A 24,940-nucleotide genomic window follows, 5' to 3' on the forward strand; every position below is an offset into this window, starting at 1 on the left:
GGCCACGCTACCGCCTCACCATTACCAGAAAGACTTGGCGATGGTTGGGGATGGCGAGCCGGCGGTTAACGAGGGTCGTTGGGCCTCGATCAGTGGTCGGCGACCCCCACCCAGATCTAGCCGTGCCCTCCGCCTGATCCTCGCCGACCGTTGGTCAGCCAACCCCAACCATCGCCGGCCTTTTCTGGCCGTGCCCTTCTTCTTCCTTTTTTTTTTTAATTTTTAATTTTTTTAATTTAGCTTATTTATTCATTTAATTTAAACAAAATAACTAATAAAAAATAGATTTTGATCAAAACGACGTTCTTTTAGCCTTATGTTTCATTTTTAGCCATGTCAGTGCTACGTAGGAGAGAGAAATAATTAAAAAAAACCCACAGTAACATTTTCTATTAGCCGAAATGGACGAAGTTAACAAAACAACTTAATTGCACAAATTTGACAAGTTTTAGGACTTGATTGCACTTGTTGAAAGTTTTAAAGTTTAATTGCACTTTCGTGACAAATTTTAGTACTTCCAGTGCACTTACCAAAAAAAAAGAGAGGTTATCACGTAACATTTTATAAATTTTATATATATTTATTTCGAGTAGCCGATAAATTATTAAAGTTCAATTCTTTAAAGAAAACTAGACTTAGGTATGCTTTTATTCTACGTGTCTTGTAGAATATCCGACTTTTTCCAGTACCCAGATTTGATCGGTGAGATCGAGTCTTCTTGTCGCTAATCGTCTTTTTACCCGACCGGCCGACGTGGCATGGATGATGGCACGAGGAAGTGCTCGATAAAATGGACATGTCGCCCCACGTCGGTAAGTCCCATAAAAAAAAAAAAAAGAAACTTGGGAGATCGAGATGTGTGTGGCCGACGCACGCGATCCGCAAGGGACACGAATCACGCCGGCCGTCGGTGTCGTTTGCGCTGGTTAACAGAGACACTAACGTTAATGGATGGTGAAAGTTTGCCTCAAAAGCGTCGCATCATGGACCACATACTTTACCTTTTACATGGAAAGTGTGGTTTGGTCCAAGTGAAATGAACCATGTGCTTTATTCCATCCATCCATTCATTTAATTAATATCTTTCTTCACATTATTCCACATTCCTCATCTATATTTTCTTTTTCCGTATTTGAATTACCCGACGGGAGATTGTCATGATATTAGGTGTACCGATCTTTTAAACCGTGTCTTTAGCATTTTGAATGATCGTATTTATGAGCAATCTCTCGACGTATGGGCATAAAGGAGGCAAAAATAATGACCTTTGGTCGAAGAAATATCCAATTTTTTCCGGCTTCCAATCTGTGATTGTAACTGCTTTTCCACTTTTTCACAAATATTCCCACAATACTGTTCGTAAATCTCGCCCGTTAATAGTAAAACCTTTAAAATTTTGTGTCATAGTTGGAATCAAAATAATAATGATAAAAATTTGTAATTTGGAATAAGGGCACGATTCGACCAAAAAAAAAAAAGAAGAATAAGGGCACAAAATTGGAGGGAGAAATTGTTCTTAGAATGCTTTTCCTTGGTTTCGATAGATATATACAACACCCACAACAGCTAAACACCTAAAATACATTTAATGACGAAGACAAACAGCCCACCCACTTCTAGTTCTTATCCTAAGGACAAAATGTCAACACAAAAAACACACGTTAATGAGCCAATAGGCATGAAAATCTTTCGAGCGGCTGCTTTTGACAATTGGTGAAACTTCACGTTCTTTGACAAAACCAACAAGAGGTCCTCTTTTCCTTACTAACAACCCAATATAGAACCCAGCAACCCACATGCTCAAAATCTTCAACAACCAATTTTATATTATTTTAACAAAATTACGACCCGTTATGACTCGAGAACGCATCTCTCAATGGACCACGGGAATGCCCCTTTTGAACTCCTTTCAATTGCTCGACCACGAAAAAAAACTCCTTTCAATTGAATTAAAGACAACAATGAAAATTGAAATAATCTTTCACTAAATAAAATACTGAAACAATGTTGCTATACTTTTACAGCAAACAATTTCCCTAGAGACTTTTTCATTGGACATTTACAGGAGACGATTCTAAACACTAACTGTACAAATTGTTTTCACTGTGCTACTGGATGCACCTCAACACTTGCTTCTCTCTCTCTCTGGCAAACCCTATGAAAATCCTAGGACTAACTCTGGTCTGTAGCCCCAAATGAGCAATTTGTCCAAGACAGAGATTGTCTTGAATGATCACCATGCAAGGTGGATCATGCAATTTCAATGTGAAGCAACCATGGTTCAGGCCACTATGTAAGGAAAATCCGACTTCTGCGTTCCTCAACGGACTCGTTCAAAATGGCTTCTGCAAGTACATGGACATGTCCTGAAGAGGCGCGAACTGATCCAACTGATACTGCCCTTGCGAGAACGCATCGTCCAAGAAGTCGTCGATTGAACCGAACTGGAAATCGAGGGCCCTCTCCCAATCGCCCCACTTCGCCTCGCTCTGCACTTCCTTCTCCCACGCCAAGTTCGGGGACACCACGTGCTCCGAGCAGCTAGAATCCGTGTGCAGCCTCGGCAACGACTCCGACGAGTCCATGTACATGTGATCTGTAGTCATTGGCGAATGCCCATATTGGGGAGGCGTGAATGGGTTCAGGGCCGCCGGCATAACAATCTGCGGTTTGGTCTCCATTTCGGGGAAGTCTTCCGTTTTACTGTGTGCGGAGGAGAAATGCTTCTCTATGGTGCCCTTCTTGTTGTATATCCGGCATAGAACCCAATCATCAAGCTGCAATAATGGCAAATATCGATGTTAATCGTTGAGTTTCGTTTACGAACTCGTCCAATTACATGTGCGGGAATACCAAAAACAGTGACAAGAAGGGAAAGAAAGTAATTACCCTCCTGTTGTTCTTCTTCTTGCCGGCGGATCGATCGACATTGGCGAGGCGATACTCGTGCATGATCCAATTGGTCTTTACTCCTCTCGGAGCTTTCCCGGCGTAAAACACTAGCGCCTTTTTTATGCCGAGCGTCTTCGGGCGGCCGATCGGCTTATCAGCCCCGGTTGCCTTCCAATACCCGGTTCCAGCTGCCCGGTTTGGCCGTGACCCGTTGGGATACTTGCGGTCCCTCGGAGAAAAGAAGTACCATTCTTTTTCGCCGTAGAGAGCCATTTCTGCAATTCCAAGCCAAACTCCATCAGAAATCATGACCCTCAGCAGACAACCAAATTGTTTCAAATTCACACGAGATCTTGAAAAGTAAAAAATCACAGTCAAAACCATCATGCTCGATCCGTGACAACGAGAAAGCAAATGAAGAAATCAACCCCCTTTTTTGACTAACATGTCAAAATGAAAAGTTCAAACTGCCAAACATCGGACCTCCCTAGAGGCATCAGATATGAACTAGAGGAATACAATTTCGTCTTACAGTGGCAAATCCAAATAAAGAACGAAATTTTCACAACAAAACCACCCAAAAGAGTGGCAATACTCGCCGACCCATTTCAGAGAATGGGATGATTCACCAAAATGAACACAAGCAGAAACGGAAACTGTTCAGGAACAGAGCCTGTAGAAGCAGAGGAAGGGAGGGAGCGTGTCAAAGTACCTGGAAGGTCCCAAGGGTCGAACTTGTAGAGATCGATCTCGGCGATGATGGAGACGGAGATGGGGTGGGAAGCGCACTTGCGGATCAAGTAATGGTTCACCAGCTCGTCGTCCGTGGGGTGGAACCTGAACCCCGCCGGCAACTCCAATTGCGCCGTCTTCATCTTCTCCCTCTTCTTCAACCCTGTCAAGACTCTGTTCCTGTTCACTTCCAAGCTTTGAACTCGTTCAACTTTTGAACTCGAATCCACACAGAAACACGAGCCGACCAGGGGTGTATATATAGAGGCACGAACTCTTTGAATTTCTTTTTTCGCTCTTGCTTTCTTTAAACGGGGGGGTGGTGGGAATTCAGACACGTGAGGACAACGACAGGTCGCAGTGTATCTGGATGGAAAACGTGGGGAGGAGGGCAGGCACGACAGGGCAACAACGACCTGAAGCTTCTTCAGCAACAGGTGGCGAGCGCAGCCGAGACAGTCAATCGGAGACCGACGCGTGCGCCGGGGGGGGAACTCTTGGGTTTTGTCATGGCGTCCGTCAGCTAACTTGTCTTTTACTCGACTAGTGTGTAGAGGAGGAGGGGGAGTAACAGTAATTATATGATCTCTTGCGACTCCTTGACCGTCGCTCCCCCTTGCCTTTTTTTTTTTTTTTTTTTGGTAAGGATTGGAGCAGAATCTCCCCCTTGCCTTTTTGCCCTTCATTGAGTCCAATCCTTAATTTCCTTTGGTAAAAAATCCAAAACAAATATATCATAGGGTGCGTTTAGTTCAGCATTCTCAATGAATTTTAGGAGAATGCAAATATATTTTAACTTAAAGCATTTCAGGAAAATGCAAATTGCGTTCGGTAAAAAATCATTTGTAAAGTTATTTTGAACCAAGTAGTGTTTGTCAAATCTTATTTTGCAAAAAGTTTTGAGATTTTTTTTATTAAGAAAAAAAAACTTACACTTTACCGGAGCCGGCGATATGCTATGGCCGCCGGCGAGGGGCTACGGCCGCCGGTGCCAGATCTGGCTCGCCGGCGGCTGTCACCAAGGTTGGTTGACCTCACCGGCACTTCGTCGTCCCGATTTGGCCTCGGGCGGTTCTGGCCAACCGCCCTCAGCCCAAAAAAGATGAACAGTCACGAGGGGCGAAATTGGAATATTAAAAAATCAGTGAGGGTAGTTTGAAAAGAAAAAAATTGGTTTTCAGCATTAGGCAAATGCCGAAAGCTCGAAGCTGGTCTGGCTAGCCTTGAGCTTTCAGCATTCTCAATCTAGCTTTCGGTCGAAAGCCCATTAGAAATGTTTACCAAACGCCTCAGCATTTCCCCAAGGGGCTTTCGAGGCCGAAAGCCCCTTGGGAATGCTGAACCAAACGTATCCGCAATACGATCTTGATCTCGACTTTTCGAGTGACCGTGTTCTAGTTTCCTAACCACATCAATCTACCTTTTAAGGCTCTCAGGTCTCAGAAACTTTCTCATCTATAGAATCCATAGAATGGCGAGCGAAGACCATGTCAAGGAAATCCTCTCTTTTTATCGAACATATTGTATTTTCATATCATGTCTATACTGGTATACCCAGTCGCAAACTTCGAAATAAAATCACATTTACTTTCATCGGCTGTTGTGATGATTTGTGAGTTAGTATTTAAATTTCGTTTTTTCGGCCAATCATCTCATTTGGTCTTTGCCAAATCGGCTATATGAGTATAGGTTATAGATCACTAAAACATATGTAGCTATATGAACTACCCCACTAGATAGCAAAGAAGTCAAAGAAAGCTGATATTCTAGTGTCTCCTGCGAATTAACTGGGGATGGTTTGATAACTTTCGGCCGCTTTACTTTGAAGCTCAAGCAACTTTAGAAGGTAGTGTGATTTTGACCACATTTGACAAGGGTTGCACATTAAAATATCTAATATATCAAGTATTTTTGGGGTAATGAAAGTATCAAATCACTCGTGCTATTAAGCAACGTAAATGGCATGATTACTGCTCGCTTTGAGAGTGGCTCGTTTAGGGGACACCAATCATATCTCAAAAGTCAACAAGTTACCAAAGCCAAGTACAAGGTCAAAAGTCAAACACTTTGGAAGGCTATGGGAAAATCTAAATTAGGGATCCATTGGGGATTAAAATCCCACGAGCAGAAAAAAGTTTTTCTCCTGAAAGATTTATATCTGGAGCTATATTTATATATTGGTACTTGGTAACACCGCATCCTTTTTCATGATATTAGCAAGGTAAGAAAAAATGCACGAGCCCGACGTGTTAGAAATATTTACCATTCATTGATTCCTCGAATATTTATATGGCCTGTGTTTTTCTTCATCTCTTATTGAAAAAATTCCTTCTCACAAATCTCTTAGTGGGTTATAAACATTAATATTGCCGTCATGCAAATTTAACTAAATATAAATAAAAGTGATTTCTTGTAACTCGCTCAATTAGAAAATTGGTTTGAGGAGATTTTCTCCGATCAGGGACAGAAGAAAATATGATTTTCTTGAGGATCAATGTTATCGCCATGAAAGACTTAACAAATTTAATAAGTTTATGTGTTAAGTTTTGTTTTGTTAAGTTTATGATCGATCACAAAAAATTTAATAAGTTTATGTAATCTGGCCTAACCTAAAAATGAATTGAATTCTATAAGAAATAAAACCACACTTTAGTTGAAGACGTACTTATGCCACGAGTGTTGGTCTAACCACCACAAATTCCAAATGATTCCATGTAGGGACTTTCATCCGAATTTTAACTCGAGTCTTAATTATCCATTTAATAAGGTTAGGACAGTTTTGTTTTATTGTGATATTAGTTCATCATTGTCTTAACCAACTTTTACTCGAGTCTCAAATATGGCTTCCGTGATGTAACATTTTCAAACTGTTCGGGTCAGATTTAGGATTTAACTAAAAATTGGTGATTTTTTATGAGATAAAATAAAGTTCGGATCAGAATTGTCACTCAGGGTAAAGTTGATGTTTTTTTTTGTGGAATTAGACCTAAAAAAATGCCGAATTTCATTTAATAAAAAAGGGAAAAGTGAAAGATAATAAAGACACGTGGCTCAATAGTCAATGCGTATATGGTGTGAGCATAAGCTTTAGTCTAATTAGGCTGACGCAACCGGGAGCAGCCGGTCTGGTCCCGCTCAAAATGGCAAGAAAAGTCGTTTTGCTTGGGCCTCACGTCATTAATAACAACAAACCCTTAATTAGATACAAAGGCAAGCTTATTTAATAATAAAAAGAAACATCCTCGTCTTGTCTTAGGTGACGTATTGCATGACGTTGATGACCCACGCACGTGACGTGGGCGTCCATTCGCCTACCGCAAGACAAGATGAACCTCGGATCCGTCTATTGACTCTTTGAATCTCCTTTCCCATTGACGTTACTTGCTACGTAGCACCAACACGCGACGCACGAAACGATATGATACGAGACACGTTATTTCTAAAAAATAGATAATTCCGACACACTGGAACATATTGTATAGTAAATGTATATATTTATATATATATGATAAATTAATTTAACTCAAATCCATAAATAAATAAATAATAAAAAAAGAGCCTAGAATAAATTGACACTAAAAACATTAATCCATCATTTCTTAATATCATTCATTGTTTTAATTTGACAAATTCATCTACATTCAATTCCAATAATCCATAAAACTTGGAGGAAAAAAAAATCAACTCAAATCCAATCCCACTTGATCCTTGCATATTAATCTCAATCTAAATAATATCAATGATATCGCATATCTTCCAACATTATCGCCATGAAAGACTTAACAAATTTAATAAGTTTATGTGTTAAGTTTTGTTTTGTTGAGTTTATGATCAATAAAAAAATAATAATAAGTTTATGTAATCCTGCCTAACCTAAAAAAGAATTGAATTCTATAAGAAAATAAAACCAACCTTTAGTTGAAGTCGTACTTATGCCACGAGTGTTGGTCTAACCACCACAAATTCCAAATGATTCCACGTCGGGCCATTCATCCAAACTTTAACTCGAGTCTTAATTATCCATTTAACAAGGCTAGGAGAGTACGTTTTATTGTGATATTAGTTCATCATTATCTTTCTTTATCGTGATTAATCCCAGCTTATCATATACACGAACTCATATTCATCAAACACACAGGCACATTCAAATAGATATATCGTGGCGATGAGGGCATGGAATAAGGCAGGAGACATTAATCCTCTCCTTCATTTTAGTAAATTGATATACCAAAGGTTATTGTAAATTGCAATTTCAGGTCATAATGATTCCGAGAAAGGGAACTAAAACAAGTAATTAAGGATGTGTTTGTTTTTGCGGAAAATGAATGAAAAATGTTTTTATTATCAACAACAATTTGTATTTAATCATTTTCATGAACAATGAAATGTTTTTTCGTTCATTCATTTTTATAAGCGATCAATTTTTAGAAAAATATTTTTCAAATCATTTATTTTTTACGAAACAAACGAACTTAAGAGGACCTCAATTTCGTCAGAATGATTATTGGGTCTTATTGGTTTAACGCATATGCAATTGGGCTTTAGTCAAAGTGACACTTAACGAGATGGCAAAGACAATGAGGTTGCTTGCTTGGGGCTCGCTAATAATTAAGTATGCTTGGCCAAACAAATTTATAATTAAGCATGATCCAATGTGGGTTTTATATAATCAAGTAATGTATCATTTTTTTCGGGTCAATCAATATTAAATATATCCAATGTAAGGGAGTAGATAAATAGAAAAATAGGGAAATACAGTGATGTTCAAGCTTGTGCTCTGACCAGTTATTTGTCGATGCTAGAAGAAGTGTTTGCTTCGGCCTCACATCATTGATAACAAAAATGAATGAGATTCCACCGTCCCGATATCATGCAAAAAACTAAAATGGGCGAAACCTAAATAATTTCTCTTGTGTCACATTCCAAATTGCCAGATTTAGGATTTAAATGAAAATCAGTGATTTTTTATGAAATAAAATAAAGTTCGGATCGGAATTATCACTTAGGATAAAGTTAATTTTTTTTTTTTCTGAAATTAGTCCTACAAAAATGCCGGATTTCGTTTAATAAAAAAGGGAAAAGCAAAAGATAATAAAGACACGTGGCTCAATAGTCAATGCGTGCATGGTGTGAGCATAAGCTTAAGTCTAATTAGGGTGTGCATGACAATGTTTCTATGCCGGGGAACTATTTCTACTCAGAAATGGTTCTTTTTTATTCTGTGCCCGGAAACAATTTCTAAGCATTTGAAGGCGTTTGGTAACTGTCTAAAATTTCTATTCCTGGAATAGAAAAGAACAAAAATGCGTTTGGTAACTACACAAAATTTCTTTTTATTAATAATATTTTAATAATATTTTGAATTGTTTAAATTTTTTTTTCTTTCTACCCACTCTCTTCCTTGGCCATGGCCGGTGACCGGCCACAGCCCAAGGCCAGCGAGGTCGTCATGGCCCTCGCCAGCCGCCGGCGGAGGCGAGGGTCCCCCTTGCCGGCGAGGGCGAGGGCTGGACCCTCGCCGCCTAGGCGAGGTGGCTCCCGTCGGTCATGGCGAGGTCGGCCTCGCCCAGATCGGGTGAGGCCGAGCCTCGCCATGGGTCGCGACGGCGAGGCTTGGCCTCGCCCAGATCTGGCGAGGCCGAGCCTCGCCGTCGCGACCCACGCGAAGCCGACCTAGGCGTGGGTCGCGATGGCGAGGCTCGGCCTCGCCAGATCGGGCGAGCCCGGCCTCGCCGTCGCGACCCACGGCGAGGCTCGGCCTCGCCCGGATCTGGGAAAGGCCGAGTCTCGCCGTCGCGACCCACGGCGAAGCCGACCTCCGGCGAGGCCGAGCCTCGCCGTCGCGACCCACGGCGAGTCGGCCGCCGTGGGTCGCGACGGCGAGGCTCGGCCTCACCAGATTTGGGAGAGGCCGAGCCTCACCGTCACGACCCACGGCGAGGCTCGACCTCACTCGATCCGGGCGAGGCCGACCTCGCCATGACCGACGGTGAGCCGCCTCGCCCGGGCGGCGAGGGTCCACCCTCGCCCCTTGCGGCAAGGGGACCCTCGGCGGCCGGCGAGGGCCGTGACGCCCTCACCGGCCCTGGGCTGTGGCCGGTCGCTGGTCGCCGGCCGCTAGCGACCGGCCACAACCCAAGAAGAGCAACACAAAAAGAAGAAAACAAAAAAAAGAAAAAGAAGAAAAAAACTGATTCTCAAAATTATGCCGAGAAACAAGAAACAACTTTTTTTTACTTCTTGTTTCTCTTCCAAAACTGTTTCTGGGCACAAATTTTTGCAAAAATGTGTCCGGGAACAAAAAGTTTACCAAACGCATTTCTGTTCCCAAACTATTTCTAGAAACAAAAAAACAGAAATTTTTACTGTTTGACACGTTACCAAATGGGCCCTTAGGCTGACGCAACCGGGAGCAGCCGTGTCGAGTCCCGGTCAAAATGGCAAGAAAAGGTCGTTTTGCTTGGGCCTCACGTCATTAATAACAACAAAAACCTTAATTAGATACAAAGGCAAGCTTATTTAATACTAAAAAAGAAACATCCTCGTCTTGTCTGAGGTGACGTATTGCATGACGTTGATTAACCATGCACGTGACGTGGGTGCCCATTCGCCTCCCGCAAGACAAGATGAACCTCGGATTCGTCGATTGACTCTTTCAATCTCCTTTCCCATTGACGTTTCTTGTTACGTATCACCAACACGCGACACGTCATTTCTTAAATAATAGAGAATTTTGACGCACTGAAATACGTTATATATTAGATGTATACTTTTATATATATATATGATAAATTAATTTATTTCAAATCTATAATAAATAAATAATTAAAAAAAAGAGCCTAGAATGAATTTACACTAAAAACATTAATCCACCATTTTTAAATAACATTCATTGTTTTAATTTGACAAATTCAACTACACTCAATTCTAATAATCCATAAAATTTGGAGAAAAACAACAAATAATCCACATTCCACCATTAAATTTAACATTTAACAATAAGTCGAAAAAAAAAATCCATATTCCACCAATAAATTTAACATTTAATAATAAATCGGAAAAAAAAGTCCATGCCTTAAACGTTCAGTTGACTCCCCCACACAAAAAACAACACAATTTACTCCTCCCCTATTTTAATACCACCAAACCCTACTCCCCCTCCCCCTCCCCCCGCTTTCTCTCTCTAGCCACCGAGCCCTAACTACGGCGATCCCTCCCCTCCCTTTTCTACGGCCGCCTGCCCCCGGCGATGCCCACCCTGCCCCCCGCCTTGCAGTCCCCAATCCGGCCCCACCGGGCCCGCCCCCGCCACCGCCATCTTCTTCGCCTCCCCTTAGCATGTGGCCGCCGAGGCCGTGATCTCGCTCCACCGGTGAGCTAGGGCGGGGAGAGGGGAGGGGGGAGAGAACGAGCCCGACGGTTGTAGGGGGAGAGGGGATCGGGGCGGCGAAAATGTATAAGAGCCAGCTGCAAAGGCTGGCGCAGAGGAGCTGCTTCAACTTGCCTTCTTACATTTGCAGTGTCGGAATAGCAGAGGAGCTGCTTCAATATGTTACGGTGGGTGCGTGTCGGATTCCGGACTCGCGTGTCGGCGACGTGTCCTGGACGTTGACCGCGTGTCAGATACCAACACTTGTCCGACACCGACACAGTGGCCGACTAAACATGTCGGTGCTTCATAGGTTTCTTGTACATTTGCATGGATTTAATTTTATAAAAAATCGTGGGCCCCCAAAAATCAAGACGATAATTTAGGAAAATAAAGTAAACAAAAAGGTACCTGCTATTTTCATTTCTTTATTGTCTCACGACATATCATATCAAATTGAATTGATTACATTTTTTCTTACTGATCCTAATCTTATCTAATCTTAATTACAATTATTTCTTACCTTTTTTCTTCTTCTTTTTTTTCACAAATTTACTGAAAGAAAAACTTGCCTTATCCCTTCCAAACAACTTTCCTTAACCCTAGCCGCCTCTTCCATACTTATTACATTTCAACATTTCCTTTATGTTTGTCTTTTTCTGAACTTATTCTCCATTATTATACTCTAAGCAAGCACTAATCATATATTGGAGTAAAGAATGCTAGTTTTATCTGCAAATTATTTACTTTATTTCCCTATATTATCCTCATGATCATGAATTTTCGACTTCGATTATTGGTACAAATTTACGAGAATTTACTCCAAGATTGAATATTGTGGTTGATGTGTTCGTTGTACACAATTTACTCAAAGATTATCCTCTTACTTGTGCTTAAGTTATTCTTTCAATAATAGTTTCCTAGTAAAAAAAAAAGAAATATACTACTCATTGACAAAATAATTAGTTTTTGTTTGTCAGAAACACAATAATTAGCCAGTAATCCACCAAATAAACTATTTTTTTGGAAAAGAGGTACACCAATTTTGTTGCAAATGGAGAAAGAAAAGGAAAAAACCGAAAAAAAAGGCAAGCATTAATGTTAAATCAAGAGTGAGCCCTACATTTACCCTTAATAAATGTTGTTTCAAAGGAGTATGGGTAATTTTGTCTCTAGAAAATTAAAACTTAAGAAAAAGAAGAAAAAAAATGTAAGAAATAATATGAAACCAAGAGTGGGACACGCAAAGAATAATTTAGTCAATTCAATATAAAAGGGGTATCATGAATCAATAAGGGGATGGAAATAGAGCGAGCCAAAAAAAAGTTGTTGCTTAACTTAAACTTTCACATCATCCGTAAAAGGGTTATATCACAAAAACCCCAAATTGATATATTTGTGAATTTACCCTAAAATAATTTTTTGACCATAAAATATCTCAAACTGGTATATTTGTGACAAATTTTACCCTTTGTTAGTTTCCGTTAAATTTGATTAATACAATGAAAAATCACAAACTGGTAGACTTGTGACAAATGGAGGTAAAATCCCAAACCGGTACACCTGTTAACTACTACATGTCATCCAACTCAGAAATTTAATGGTAAAATTTAATAAAAATTAACGGAGAGTAAATTTGTCACAAATATACCAATATGGGATTTTTTGTGGTTAAAAATTAGTTTAAGGCAAATTTATCATAGACATACCAGTTTGAGGCTTTTCGTGGTATTAACCATTCGTAAAATTAATTAGAGATTCCATAAATCTTGATATACCTATTTCAAATAGCCATACAAGATCTTGATTTGCATTACTGACCTTTCCACTAATAGAGTTTAGAAAGTTATTTTAGTATACGGTTGTTGACACCTAATTTTTAGTTTTTTTTTCATATTTTCAAAAATCTCAAAATTAGGACTAGGAATCTTGGCCAAGCTTAGAAACCTATTTCTAAACCAAAAATAAATTTTTTAGCATTTTCCTGCATTTTTCTTTAATTTCTTTTAGTCAAAATGGGTAAGAAAATCAAGAAAAATAGTAAATTGAATCAGAAAATTCCATAAAAATAGTCATTAGTCTTATTTTAAATTTAATTTCATTAATGGATCATCAATTTTGAAAAATCTTAATCGGGTATGTGTTTTTCCCAAAATTGGGCAAAATCAAACCCGAATTGAACCAAAAATGCAATTAAATCTTTTCTAGTCATTTTTAAGTCATAGTGTCTTCACAAAAAATGATTTTGGGACCTTTAATTACATAATGATCGGTCCAATTGCACAATTTGTTAAAGAAATCATAAAATCCCAAAATTCAATTGAAAATTAGGAATTTTGAACCCAAATTGGGAATTGTGTCCAATTCGAAATTGTCGAACCATGAGACCGTCATTTCTAGGGTTAATCAGATATGGGTAGTTCAATTTTGGCACCAATTTTTCCTAATCAGGTCATTAAGGTATTGAATCGAACAAAACCCTATTAACCCGAGTACAAAAATTTAAAAATCTTGGACATGATTATGACAAAAGTTGGGGAAAATCACATATTTGGGTTCAAAATGTGATGAGGAATTCAATTTTGGGGTTTAATTTTGAAAATTGGGTCAAAATCGAGCTTAATTTGCGAATTTAGACCAACCCGGGTCTGCCGAGTCGACCGGGTCAACCCGACCCGACCCGGGTCGGTCTCCTTCTTCGTCCGACTTGCCCAAGACTCAATAAACCCAGAAAAAACAGTTCAAACCCGCCACTTTGTCAATTAAAATCTCGATTTCCATCACGTGTTAAACAAGATGGACAGCTGGAGATTCTCCAGCTGTCCATCCTTATCATTCCTAACCGATTCTAAATTGGTTAGGAGTGATAAATCGACTCGAAAAAGAGGAATAAAAACAAGAAAAAACTGATCATTGTAGAGGGAAAGGTGTTCGACGAATTGCCAAAGAGAGAAAAGGGAGAGAAACAGAGAGAAAGAGCGTGGGGTTTAGAGAGGAGTGGGTAGAGGTTCCTAAGATCGAGCGATCGACGCTATTCCTACAGGAAAAGTGCCGGCAAATCGATCCTTGCAGTGAACCTCCTCACCGGGGGTGCCAAGGCGAGTTGACCGTGAAGCTCTGAAACCGAGCTCCGGTCGGCGAATCCAGACCTTTCCCGATGGAATTGAAGCCGTCAACTTGAATCCTGAGCATCAGAGAACAACTTCACGGGCGCCGATTAGTCCGGAAACTACGATTTGTACACATTCGAAGAAGGTAAAATCCTCTCCCAGTCACGGTTTTGTAGATTTGAGAAATAGTGAACTTGAGTTCAATCTCGCTGAACGTGTGTTCTCTTTCACAAATTTGAGTTCTTAGGTAGCGAATGATAACCATTCTGTTCCGGAATGAGTTCCTGAACCAGAAATAGATTTTTCTATTTCTGGTTCCTGGATGAGTTTCTGAGAAAAAAAATCCGTTTGATAATGACAAAAAATTTCTATTTCTAGAACAGAAACCCGTTTGATAACAGCACAAAATTTCTATTTCCTGAAATAAAAACCCGTTTGACAAACAACAGAAAATTCTATTTCCAGGAACAAAAATCCATTTTTTTAGAAATGGAATAAAAATAATAAAAAATCCGAAAAATTCATAAAAATCTTTAAAAAAATTCAGAAAATCCCAAAAAAATTGAAAAATTCCAGAAAAAATCATCAAAATGTCGAGAAAATAAAAAAATTTAGATTTCGGGAAAATAGGAAATTTGTTGAATTTTTTCAAAAAAATCAAGAAATCAAAAATTTCAAAACTTCATGAATTGCTTAGAATACCTGTGGCCACCCACTTTTAGTGAAATTTAAATTTTTTTAGGTGCCCAAAAAAAATCAAAAATTTCAAAACTTCACAGAATAGTTTAGAATACATGTGGCCACCCACTTTGAGTGAAATTTAAATTTTTTAAGGTGCCCAAAAAAATTCAAAAACTCAAAAATTTCAAAACTTTACAGAATGGCTTAGAATACCTGTGGCCACCCACTTTGAGTGAAATTTTAATTTTTGGAGGTGAAAAAAAAGCAAAAAATCAAAAATTTCAAAACTTCACAGAATGACTTAGAATACATGTGGCCATCCACTTTGAGTGAAATTTAAATTTTTTTAGGTGAAAAAAAACATAAAAAATCAAAAATTTCAAAACTTCACAGAATGACTTACAATACCTCTAGCCACCCACTTTGAGTAAAATTTAATTTTTTTTAGATGCCCAAATGGTATTTTTGATTTTTTTTTATTTTTTTTGGTTCCTAAAGAAAATTAAATTTCACTCAAAGTGGATGGCCACATGTATTCTAAGCCACTCTGTGAAGTTTTGAAAATTTTTCTTTTTTGCTTATTTTTATTTTTTTTTGACACCTAAAAAAAATTAAATTTCACTCAAAGTGGGTGGCCACAGGTATTCTAATTAATTATGTGAAGTTTTTTATTTTTTATTTTTTTATTTTTTTCGGCACCTAAAAAAATTTAAATTTCGCTTAAAGTGGATGGCCACAGGTATTCTAAGCCATTTTGTGAAGTTTTGAAATTTTTTCTTTTTTATTTTATTTTTTTCGACACCTAAAAAAATAAAATTTCGCTCAAAGTGGGTGGCCACAGGTATTTTAAGCCATTCTGTAAAGTTTTGAAATTTTTACTTTTTTGCTTATTTTTATTTTTTTTTGGCATATAAAAAATTTAAATTTCACTCAAAGTGGGTGGCCACAGGTATTTTAAGCATTCTGTAAAGTTTTGAAATTTTTACTTTTTTGCTTATTTTTATTTTTTTTGGCATATAAAAAAATTTAAATTTCACTCAAAGTGGATGGCCACAAGTATTCTAAGCCATTCTGTGAAGTTTTGAAATTTTTTCTTTTTTGCTTTTTTTTATTTTTTTCGGCAGCTAAAAAAATAAAATTTCGCTCAAATTGGGTGGCCACAGGTATTCTAAGATATTCTGTGAAGTTTTTAAATTTTAGAATTTTTTATTTTTTTTTGGCAACTAAAAAAATTAAATTTTGCTCAAAGTGGGTGGCCATAGATTTTCTAAGCCATTTTGTGAAATTTTGAAATTTTGAAATTTTTTATTTTTATTTATTTTTTTCGGTACCTAAAAAAATTTAAATTTCGCTGAAAGTGGGTAGCCACAGATTCTAAATCATTCTGTTAAGTTTTGAAATTTTTGATTTTTTGATTTTTTTTCTCACCTCAAAGATCGTGACTTCCATATGAATATGTGTGTTGAAGAAAATGAATTCCTCAGAAATGGTTCTCACTTTTGTTCCAGAAATGAAAAACCAACTTTTTTTTTGTTCTCATTTCTGGTTTCAGAATCAGTTTTGGAAGCAAACTTGTCCCGGAAATAGAAAAATGAAATTGCGTTACCAAACGGGTTCCTGGTCCAAAACTGATTCTGGGAACAAAAAACCAGTTTTGGACAGAACCAGAATGGTTTTCATGCAGCACCTTAGATGCCTAAAACGTGTTCTGATCTCATTTTCATCGTTTGTTTGCACTTTGAATGATTGAAAACGCATTAAAATCGAGTTGGCCATTTCTGGAAAATTTCGCCGGAGCTCCCGTGCCTCGCCGGAGAGTCGTCAAGGCCCTAGGCCATTCAAGTAGGCTTTCCTTTACCTTGTATAATGATTTGATGTTTGTTTTGAGCGATCTAGATGGCTAGGGCGATGTAGAATGATGATTTGAATTCTGGAATGCAAGTTTAGTTAAAAATGGTTTAGGCTTTTTCGGACTTGAATTTCACCTGCCGGTGGAGGTCCGGCGACGAATCTATAGGTTAGAGATGATAGTCAGTATAACGAAGTTGATACAAAATCTGAGAAAATGGCAAAAGGTCACCGGGACGTTCATCGTTGGTGAACTCGAACCGGCTGTCTTGAGAACAAAAATTCATAAATGTTGCACACCAGGTGCTCGGGGAAATGCCCCAAAGAAATCGAGTCAAAACGGTGCCCTTTTTGGGCACCGTAGGAGATGACCGGCACCGGTGCAATCTATCAATAATGACTAGTGGCGACTCCAAAATCGAAAACTTAGACTAAATAGAAATTATCATCCGCTGTCACGTGAGGTATGGTCTGGGAGAGACCCTTGCACGGAAATACTTTCTTAGCACGCAAATCCTGAAAGTCCCCAAAAAAGAAAAAAGAGAGCGCGGCGCGACAACGGTCAGATACGTTTTATTCTGTTTTTGACGAAACACCGATCGAGTTCCCTGATTCTTTTCCAGTACTCTCAAGTCTTTGAACCGATCTGACTGAAGCAATCGCATCTTATTGTTCTTGATCGCTAATTGTCCTTTTCGCTGATGCGGCAGGAGTAATAGAACACGGAAGTGCTTGATGAAACCTACTACGCCGCGCCGGTAACGTGCAGAAGAAATATAAATCGCAGATTGAGATGCTTGTAGCTGATGTGATACGTAAGGGGGACAAATTGAAACAATTAAAGATGGCCTCTTTCTATTAATGGCCTCTCTTTGTCCAATAAGTAGGTACGTGACTCGGTCAACAATAATACATGAGTCCATGCACGGTGGAAGAATCACTTGTTCAGGTCGGCCATCGTTGTTGTCTGGTATTGAATGGTGAAAGTGTAGTTTGGTCCAAGTGAAATGAACCATGTGCTTTATTTTATTTATGTATTCATTTCTTTGCTTTTTCTTTTCGCATTATTCCATCCTTATCTATTTCTTTTCCATATTTTAATTACCCAACTGGAGATTGTCATAATATTTGGTATACCGATATATAAATAGTATCTTTAGCATTTTTTTTGGGTCGAAATATCTTTATCTTTAGCCTTTTGGAATGATCATATTTATGAGCAATCTCTCGATGAATGGCATGAAACAAGAGAGGCAAAAATAAGGTAAAAAGTCACAAAAAACCTCAAATTATGTCCATCCGGATACATTTATCTTGAATATTTTTTTGTGACATAAAAAATCATAAACATTTACCCTAAATCTTTTTTTGTGACATAAAAAACTCTAAATTTGTACTTATATGATACATTTACTTTCCATTAAGGTTTCGTTAGATGATTTTCAACTAAAAACCACTTTGTTTTTATTTCATTTAAGCCACGTGACTTAAGTGAAATAGCATTTGCCTTTCGGCATCTATATATGTAGATTTTTAATAGTGCTCATTAATAGAACCTTGACCGTGTGTAAATTTGAGATTTTTTGTGTCCAACATTTAGGGTAAATGTGTTACAATGCCCGTAATTTAAGATTTTTTGTGACTTTTTCCCCAAAAATAATGACCTTAGTCAATAAATATTTAGCCTCCGACCGGTGAATGTGACTGGTCTCTCCATTTTTTGGCAACTACCCCCCGCGACTGCACAAATACTTTTGAGCAGGTGTTTTTAAGGATCCTAGAAAAGGAGATCCCCAACCCCTCAATAACTATCGATTTAATTAAAGAGTAAATCTCACCTGATGATCATAAAACCTTTAAAATTCTGCGTGCTATGATACTTCATACCGGAGTAACACAAAAAATAGCAGGAAATTACGACCCGAAAATCCGTCTCTCGGTAGAGCATAGAACCGAGATTAAATGAAATATTGAAACAATGTTGCTATATTCTTACAGCAAACAATTTCCCCACGGACTTTCATGAGCTATTTACAGGAGACGACAGGAGGTAACATGATTCTAAACACTAACTGTACTGACCAACGCAGACCATTAAGATCGTGGCACTTCTGCCGCGTCGTCGCTCAGCCAATTGGGAGCCAGGCAAATTGTTTTCACTGGATGCACCTCAACAATTGCTTGTCTCTCTGGCAAAACCTATAAAAATCCTAGGACTAACTCTAGTCTATAGCCCCACATGAGCATCAGTCCAAGACAGAGATTGTCTTGATTGATCACCATGCCAGTTGATCATGCAATTTCAATGGGAGCTATCAGGAATGGAATGCTTCAGGCCCCAATACAAGAAAACCCCGCTACCGTGTTTCTCTAATGGACTTGTTCAAAATGGCTTCTGCAAGTACATGGACGTGTCCTGAAGAGGCGAGAATTGATCCAACTGAAACTCTCCTTGCGCGAACGCATCGTCCAAGAAGTTATCCATTGAACCAAACTGGAAATCGAGGGCCTTCTCCCAATCATCCCACTTCGCCTCGCTCTGCACTTCCTTCTCACATGCCAAGTCCGGGGACACCACATGGTCCGAGCAGCTAGAATCCGTGTGCAGTTTCGGCATCGACTCCGACGAGTCCATGTACATGTTATCCATAGTCATTGATGAATGCCCATATTGGGGAGGTGTGTACTGGTTCAGCGCCGCCGGCATAACAATCTGCGGCTTGGTCTCCATTTCGGGGAACTCTACCGTTTTATTGTGCGAGGAGGGGAAATATTTCTCTATGGTGCCCTTCTTGTTGTATATCCGGCATAGAACCCAATCATCAAGCTGCAATAATAGCAAGGATCGATGTTAATCATTGAGTTTCGTTTATGTGCTTGTCCAATTTCATGTGCGGGAACACCAAAAACAGTGAAAAGAAGGGAAAGAGTGCAATTACCCTCGAGTTCTTCTTCTTGCCGGCGGATCGATCAACATTGGCAAGGCGATACTCGTGCATGATCCAATTGGTCTTCGCTCCTCTCGAAGCTTTCCCGGTGTAAAACACTAGTGCCTTTTTTATGCCGAGCGTCTTCGGGCGGCCAATCGGCTTATCAACCCCGGTCGCCTTCCAGTACCCAGTTCCAGCTGCCCGGTTCGGCCGTGACCCGTTAGGGTACTTGCGGTCTCTCGGAGAAAAGAAGTACCATTCTTTTTCGCCGTACAGAGCCATTTCTGCAATTCCAAGCCAAATTCCGTCAGAAATCATGACTCCCAGCAGACAATCAAATTCTTTCAAATTCGCACGAGATCTTGAAAAGTAAAAAATCACAGTCAAAACCATCATGCCCGATCCTTGACAACGTGAAAGCAAATGAAAAAGTCAACTACTTTTCTTGACCCACATGTCCAAATGAAAAGTTCAAACTGTCGAGCATTGGACCTCCCAGATAGCATCAGATAAGGATTTCAAACTGTCGAGCATTGGACCTCCCAGATAGCATCAGATAAGGACTAGAGAAATACATTTGGTATTACAGTGACAAACCCAAATAAAGAACGAAAGAGTGACAAAACTCGTCGACCCTTTTCCCAGAATGGGATGATTTACCAAAATGAACACAAGCAGAAACAGAAATTGTTCAGGAACAGAGCCTGAAGAAGCAGAGGAAGGGAGGTCGCGTCTCAAAGTACCTGGAAGGTCCCAAGGCTCGAACTTGTAGAGATCGATCTCAGCGATGATGGGGACGGAGATGGGGTGAGAAGCGCACTTGCGGATCAAGTAATGGTTCACCAGCTCGTCGTCCGTGGGGTGGAACCTGAAACCCGCTGGTAACTCCAACTGTGCCTTCTTCATCTTCTCTCTCTTCTTAACTCCGTTCGTCTTCTTCTGCGACTCTTTTGGTCCGTGCCCTTTTCTTCCAAGCTTTGAACTCCTTCTACTTCCGAACTCGAATCCACACAGAAACATGAGACGACCAGGGGTTTATATAGAGACACGAACTGTGCCGATTGGGGTAATTCACACACGTGAGGTGGACAGATCCCGCAGAACGACAGGTCGTCGTGTATCTGGATCGAAAACGTGGGGAGGAGGGCACAAAAGGGCAACAACCTGAAGCCGTCTTCAGCAAGTGGTGGTGAGCGCAGCCAAGACAGTCAATCAGAGGCCGACACGTGTGGGGGACTCTTGGGTTCTGTCATGGCGTCCGTCAGCTAATTTGTCTTTACTTGACGAACGGGTAGAGGGGAGTGGCAGTAACAGTGATTAGATGATCTCTTTGACCGTCGCTCCCCCTTGCCCTTTTGCCCCTTCATTGAGTCCAAACTATCGTGCCATGTTACCCCACAATAAAACCCAAAACAGATGTGTTATCCTATGGAACGGTCTTCATCTCGACTTTTCAAGCGACCATGTTTTAGTTTCTAAACCACGTCAATCTACATCTTAAGGCTCTCAGATTTAAGAAACTTTCTCATTCACAGGATCCATGGCATGACAAGTGGAGAGTGTATTGGAGAGATCCACTCATCTTATTAGACATATTTTGTATCCTCATATTATGTCCGTCCCAGTATATCCGGTCGCAAATTTCAAAAATCACATTTACTTTCATCAACTGTTGTTAGGCCTGTCAAATGAGTGAATCGAATTAGGTTTTGATCGGGTCGAAAATGGCCGACCCATATTGACCCACTTTTATGTAATGCAATTTTAGCAACCCAAACCGACCCAAACACGATCCGACCCATATTATTAAAACACATCCACATGCATACCAAAACATTTAACCTACTTTAAGCTCTTCATAATAATATCTTACTTGGATAGATTTTTTATCAAATTTTAAAAATAAATAAAATTTGTTAGTAAATAAAAGAAAAAAACATAAAAAAAACCTAAAGATTGAAATACACATAAAGAACAAGAAAATATGCATGTGTTGTGACAAAACACACAGGGAAATTACCAAAAAAAGTCCTAAAGCTATTGTGCTAATTTAATCCAAAACCTTTCAATGTTGTTTATTAAATCCTAAACCTATTGAAAGTTTGTCAATTTAGTCATTTTGACCAATTTTGACTGGAAATTGTTAACATGAATGTCAATCGTTCTACGTGGCACGGTCATCGTAAGATGGTCAACGCTGACGTGAATAATTTTTATAAGTTTTAAAAAAAATTCTAAATTTCTTTTATTTTTTTCTTTTCCTTTTTTTCTTCTAAACATGATGAGACCGGACCACGAAGTGAGGGTTGGAGCCCTCGCCTAGACCTAAAAAGGGCCGTGAAGCCGCCGGTAGCGGGCGAGGGTCATGGTCCTTGCCTAGTGACTGGGCCCTCACCTAGTGTTGACAAAGTCGGCCGGCTCTCGCCTGTGACCGGTGAGCTTGCCGAAATTTGTAGAAAAAATAAAATAAAATTAAAAATTAAAAAAATTGTCCTGACATCTCCAACTCCACTTAAAGCATTGTGAGCTTTACTTACTTTTAGAAGACAAGTGAAAAGGTTCTCTATTTTTCATATAGGCTTGAAATGGATTAGTCCTTAACCTATTTCAGACCCATTAAATTGTTAGGTATTTATTTTTTGGACCACTCAAGCCTGTTTTTAAAACTTAAGGCCACCCATTTACGACCCGCACCATTAAATTTGGGTTAAAATATGGGTTCTAGACCCATTTTACCACCACTTAACAAAACATATGTGGCTTAATATTTTAATTTCGTTTTTCGGCCAATCATCTCATTTGCATTGGGTCTTGCCAAATAGGCTATATGAGCATAGGTTATAGATCATTAAAGCATACGGGGGCTATATGAACAACCCCCACTAGATGGCAAAGAAGTCAAAGTATGTAGATATTCTAGTTTTCTCCTGTGAGTAAAACTGGGGATGGTTTGATAACTTTCGGCCGCTTTACTACGAAGGTCAAACAAGGCTGGAAGGTAGTGGGATTTTGATTATATTTGACAACGGTTGCACATTAAAATATCTAATCTATCAAGTATTTTTGGGGCTATGAAAGTATCAAATTACTCGTGCTATTAGGCAACATAAATGGCTATATGTCTGAGGTGAATGAATGCTAATATATTAGGACCACAAACAAACTAAAGCAAGAAAGACCGATCAATTCAAAGATAATAGTTGAATTAGATGAGATGGAACTCATGGAGTTCAATCGATAGTGAATTTGGGATTCAACATCTCTTATTATGATGTCAAGAAGAAATTAGTCGGTTCACCATCGATTTTGCAAATAAAAAGCAGAAAAAGGAATAAAGGCACTGTTTGTTTGGTACTAAGTAAAAGCAAAAATTTTGCTTTCTCGCCAAAATAAAAGATATATTACCCAAAATTCTAAAAATTACGAAAAAAAATCGTATGTGAATTTACATGTCAATATCTATATTTTGCGAAAGATTAAGTACTTTGAATTTATTTTAAAAAAGTAAAAATTCGTGGATCGTAAGATTTTGATTAAATAAAAACAAAAATAAAAGTGAATAAATACCGATGAATACATATTTTGTAAGCATATGCTTAGTCTATTTACTATTTAAGGATGACAACCGAGAGCAGCCGGTCTAGTCCTAAGTCAAAGCTGACAGATGAGGCGAAGCGAGGCAACAGTGTTTGCTTGGGCCTCACGTTTGTCTAATCAGATAAAATATCAAATGAGCTTTTTTTTATTTGAAAGATAAGATAACAGCCATGGAAGCTTCCGGTCTTGCTGGGAATGAAGTCGTTGTCTTGTCTTAGGTGACGTCTTGCATGACGTTGATGACCCATGCACGTCACGTGGACGCCCATTCGCCCCTGCAAGAGGAGAACCTCGTATTCGTGGATCGACTCTTTGAATCTCCTTTCCCATGGATGTTTCCGATACCTTTGGAGAAAATGTGGCATGACAAAATATTGCATGCCATAGCGATGTTATATATGACGTGCACTAGTTTATTTAGCGATGGACATGTGTTATCGTGGCCTTACTGTCGAAATTTTTTCAAACTCTTAACGAGCATTTATCTCCCTCTTCTTCACGTCCTCTTTCGCCCTCCCTTGTCCGAGGAAAGAGACGCGTTCTCCTCCGTCAAATTCGGGTCTGCAGCTCTCCTTAGTTCTCTCTCTCTCTCTCAAATCACATTCGGCTCTGCAGCTCTTCGTCCCTCTTGTCCGACTCCCGATTCGGCTCTGTAAGTCTCCATCCCTCCCACCTGACTCGCGACGAAGCCCTAAATCTACTCTCCCTCCTCCCCAGTCTCATGCGACGTCATAACGAGCTAGCAGAGAGCGACCGGCTAAGGAAGAAGATGAGAGTGAATTTTGTTCTGCTTTTGATTTAGAGATAGGCTAATTCTGTGGTGAATTTGTTCTGCCGTTAAAGGCATTAGCTTGATAATCTTGCATTTACAATGTGGCGAACTTGTTATGCTTGGAAAGGCCTTAGCATAACAAGTTCCATCGTTTACTGAATTACAATTTTCATCTCTAACTCTATTTCAGTCTCTTGTATATCAGTCCACTGGCTGAAATATAGCAAGACATATACACAAATGACATTATACCAACAAAGCAAAAACTCACTACAGGAGCAAAACTTGAGAAAGACAGTAAATAAATCCAACTTAGCTCATGAGGAACAGCTCTTCCAGAATCCTAAAACACCAACAAAAATTTTAATACCATTCAATCCGATTATATCAACAACCCAAATACTGTAGAGTCGGGTAGGAGCGACAGAGGGTTGCAGAGCTTCATTGCGAGTCGGGCAGGAGGGATGGAGAGTTGCAAAGCCCAATGCGAGTCGGGAGGGAGAGAGCGGAGCATGTTGAGAGAGGGAAGAGAGCGCGTCACTTTTCTCATACATGAGAGGGAGAGAGACCGTGAAGGAGAGAGAGAGAGAGAGAGAGAGAGAGAGAGAGAGTGAGAGAGAGAGGCACGCCTGCAACGAGTTTGAAATTTTTTTTGACAGTAGGCTCGTGATGACACGTGTCCACCGCTGAATGGACTAGTGCACGTCCTACACGGCATCACTATGGTATGCAATATTTTCTTGATACTTTGCATGAATTTATTACTAATCGTGGGACTCCCCAAAACTTTGTGGGCCCCCCCTTACATCAACAACCAACAAAAGTCGACTTCATAATCCTTACATTTTGGCCTAATGTATAATGCCGTTCCTGAACTTTTAGTCTATTCAATATGGTCCATAAATTTTTAATTTATTTAATGAAGTCTCCTAACTTTTGGTATATATTTAATTTAGTCCATAAATAATATTAAAATGTTCAAGGTAATCCTTTCACCATAAGTTCAAGT

General features: G+C 39.4%; 2 protein-coding genes across 2 annotated transcripts; both read right to left on the reverse strand.

The window, feature by feature from the left end:
- Positions 1–1,962: 1,962 nt before the first annotated feature.
- On the reverse strand, positions 1,963–3,880 carry LOC115682607 (NAC domain-containing protein 2-like). The gene is made up of 3 exons (XM_030606877.2): positions 3,605–3,880; positions 2,890–3,167; positions 1,963–2,777 (listed from the first exon to the last, which is right to left on the reverse strand). The coding sequence occupies exons 1-3, from the start codon at positions 3,765–3,767 to the stop codon at positions 2,334–2,336; spliced, it is 885 nt and encodes a 294-aa protein (XP_030462737.1). The 5' UTR covers positions 3,768–3,880; the 3' UTR covers positions 1,963–2,333.
- Positions 3,881–18,572: 14,692 nt separating this feature from the next.
- On the reverse strand, positions 18,573–20,597 carry LOC130134372 (NAC domain-containing protein 2-like). The gene is made up of 3 exons (XM_030606871.2): positions 20,306–20,597; positions 19,572–19,846; positions 18,573–19,459 (listed from the first exon to the last, which is right to left on the reverse strand). The coding sequence occupies exons 1-3, from the start codon at positions 20,580–20,582 to the stop codon at positions 19,016–19,018; spliced, it is 996 nt and encodes a 331-aa protein (XP_030462731.1). The 5' UTR covers positions 20,583–20,597; the 3' UTR covers positions 18,573–19,015.
- Between the last annotated feature and the right edge of the window lie 4,343 nt (positions 20,598–24,940).

Source organism: Syzygium oleosum, unplaced genomic scaffold (genome assembly GCF_021117445.2).
Source record: "Syzygium oleosum isolate NSW1041296 unplaced genomic scaffold, Sole_v2.1 Sole_v2.26, whole genome shotgun sequence".
NCBI classification, from domain to species: Eukaryota; Viridiplantae; Streptophyta; class Magnoliopsida; order Myrtales; family Myrtaceae; genus Syzygium; species Syzygium oleosum.

Bases quoted from the DNA above. Each gene is read 5' to 3' on its own strand.
- LOC115682607 (XM_030606877.2), bottom strand. From the start codon at position 3,767: ATGAAGACGGCGCAATTGGAGTTGCCGGCGGGGTTCAGGTTCCACCCC. The intron at 3,168-3,604 runs GTACTTTGACAC...TTGGAATTGCAG, and splicing joins CGACCCTTGGGACCTTCCAG to AAATGGCTCTCTACGGCGAA. The intron at 2,778-2,889 runs GTAATTACTTTC...CCATTATTGCAG, and splicing joins AGAAGAAGAACAACAGGAGG to CTTGATGATTGGGTTCTATG.
- LOC130134372 (XM_030606871.2), bottom strand. From the start codon at position 20,582: ATGTTTCTGTGTGGATTCGAGTTCGGAAGTAGAAGGAGTTCAAAGCTT. The intron at 19,847-20,305 runs GTACTTTGAGAC...TTGGAATTGCAG, and splicing joins CGAGCCTTGGGACCTTCCAG to AAATGGCTCTGTACGGCGAA. The intron at 19,460-19,571 runs GTAATTGCACTC...CTATTATTGCAG, and splicing joins GCAAGAAGAAGAACTCGAGG to CTTGATGATTGGGTTCTATG.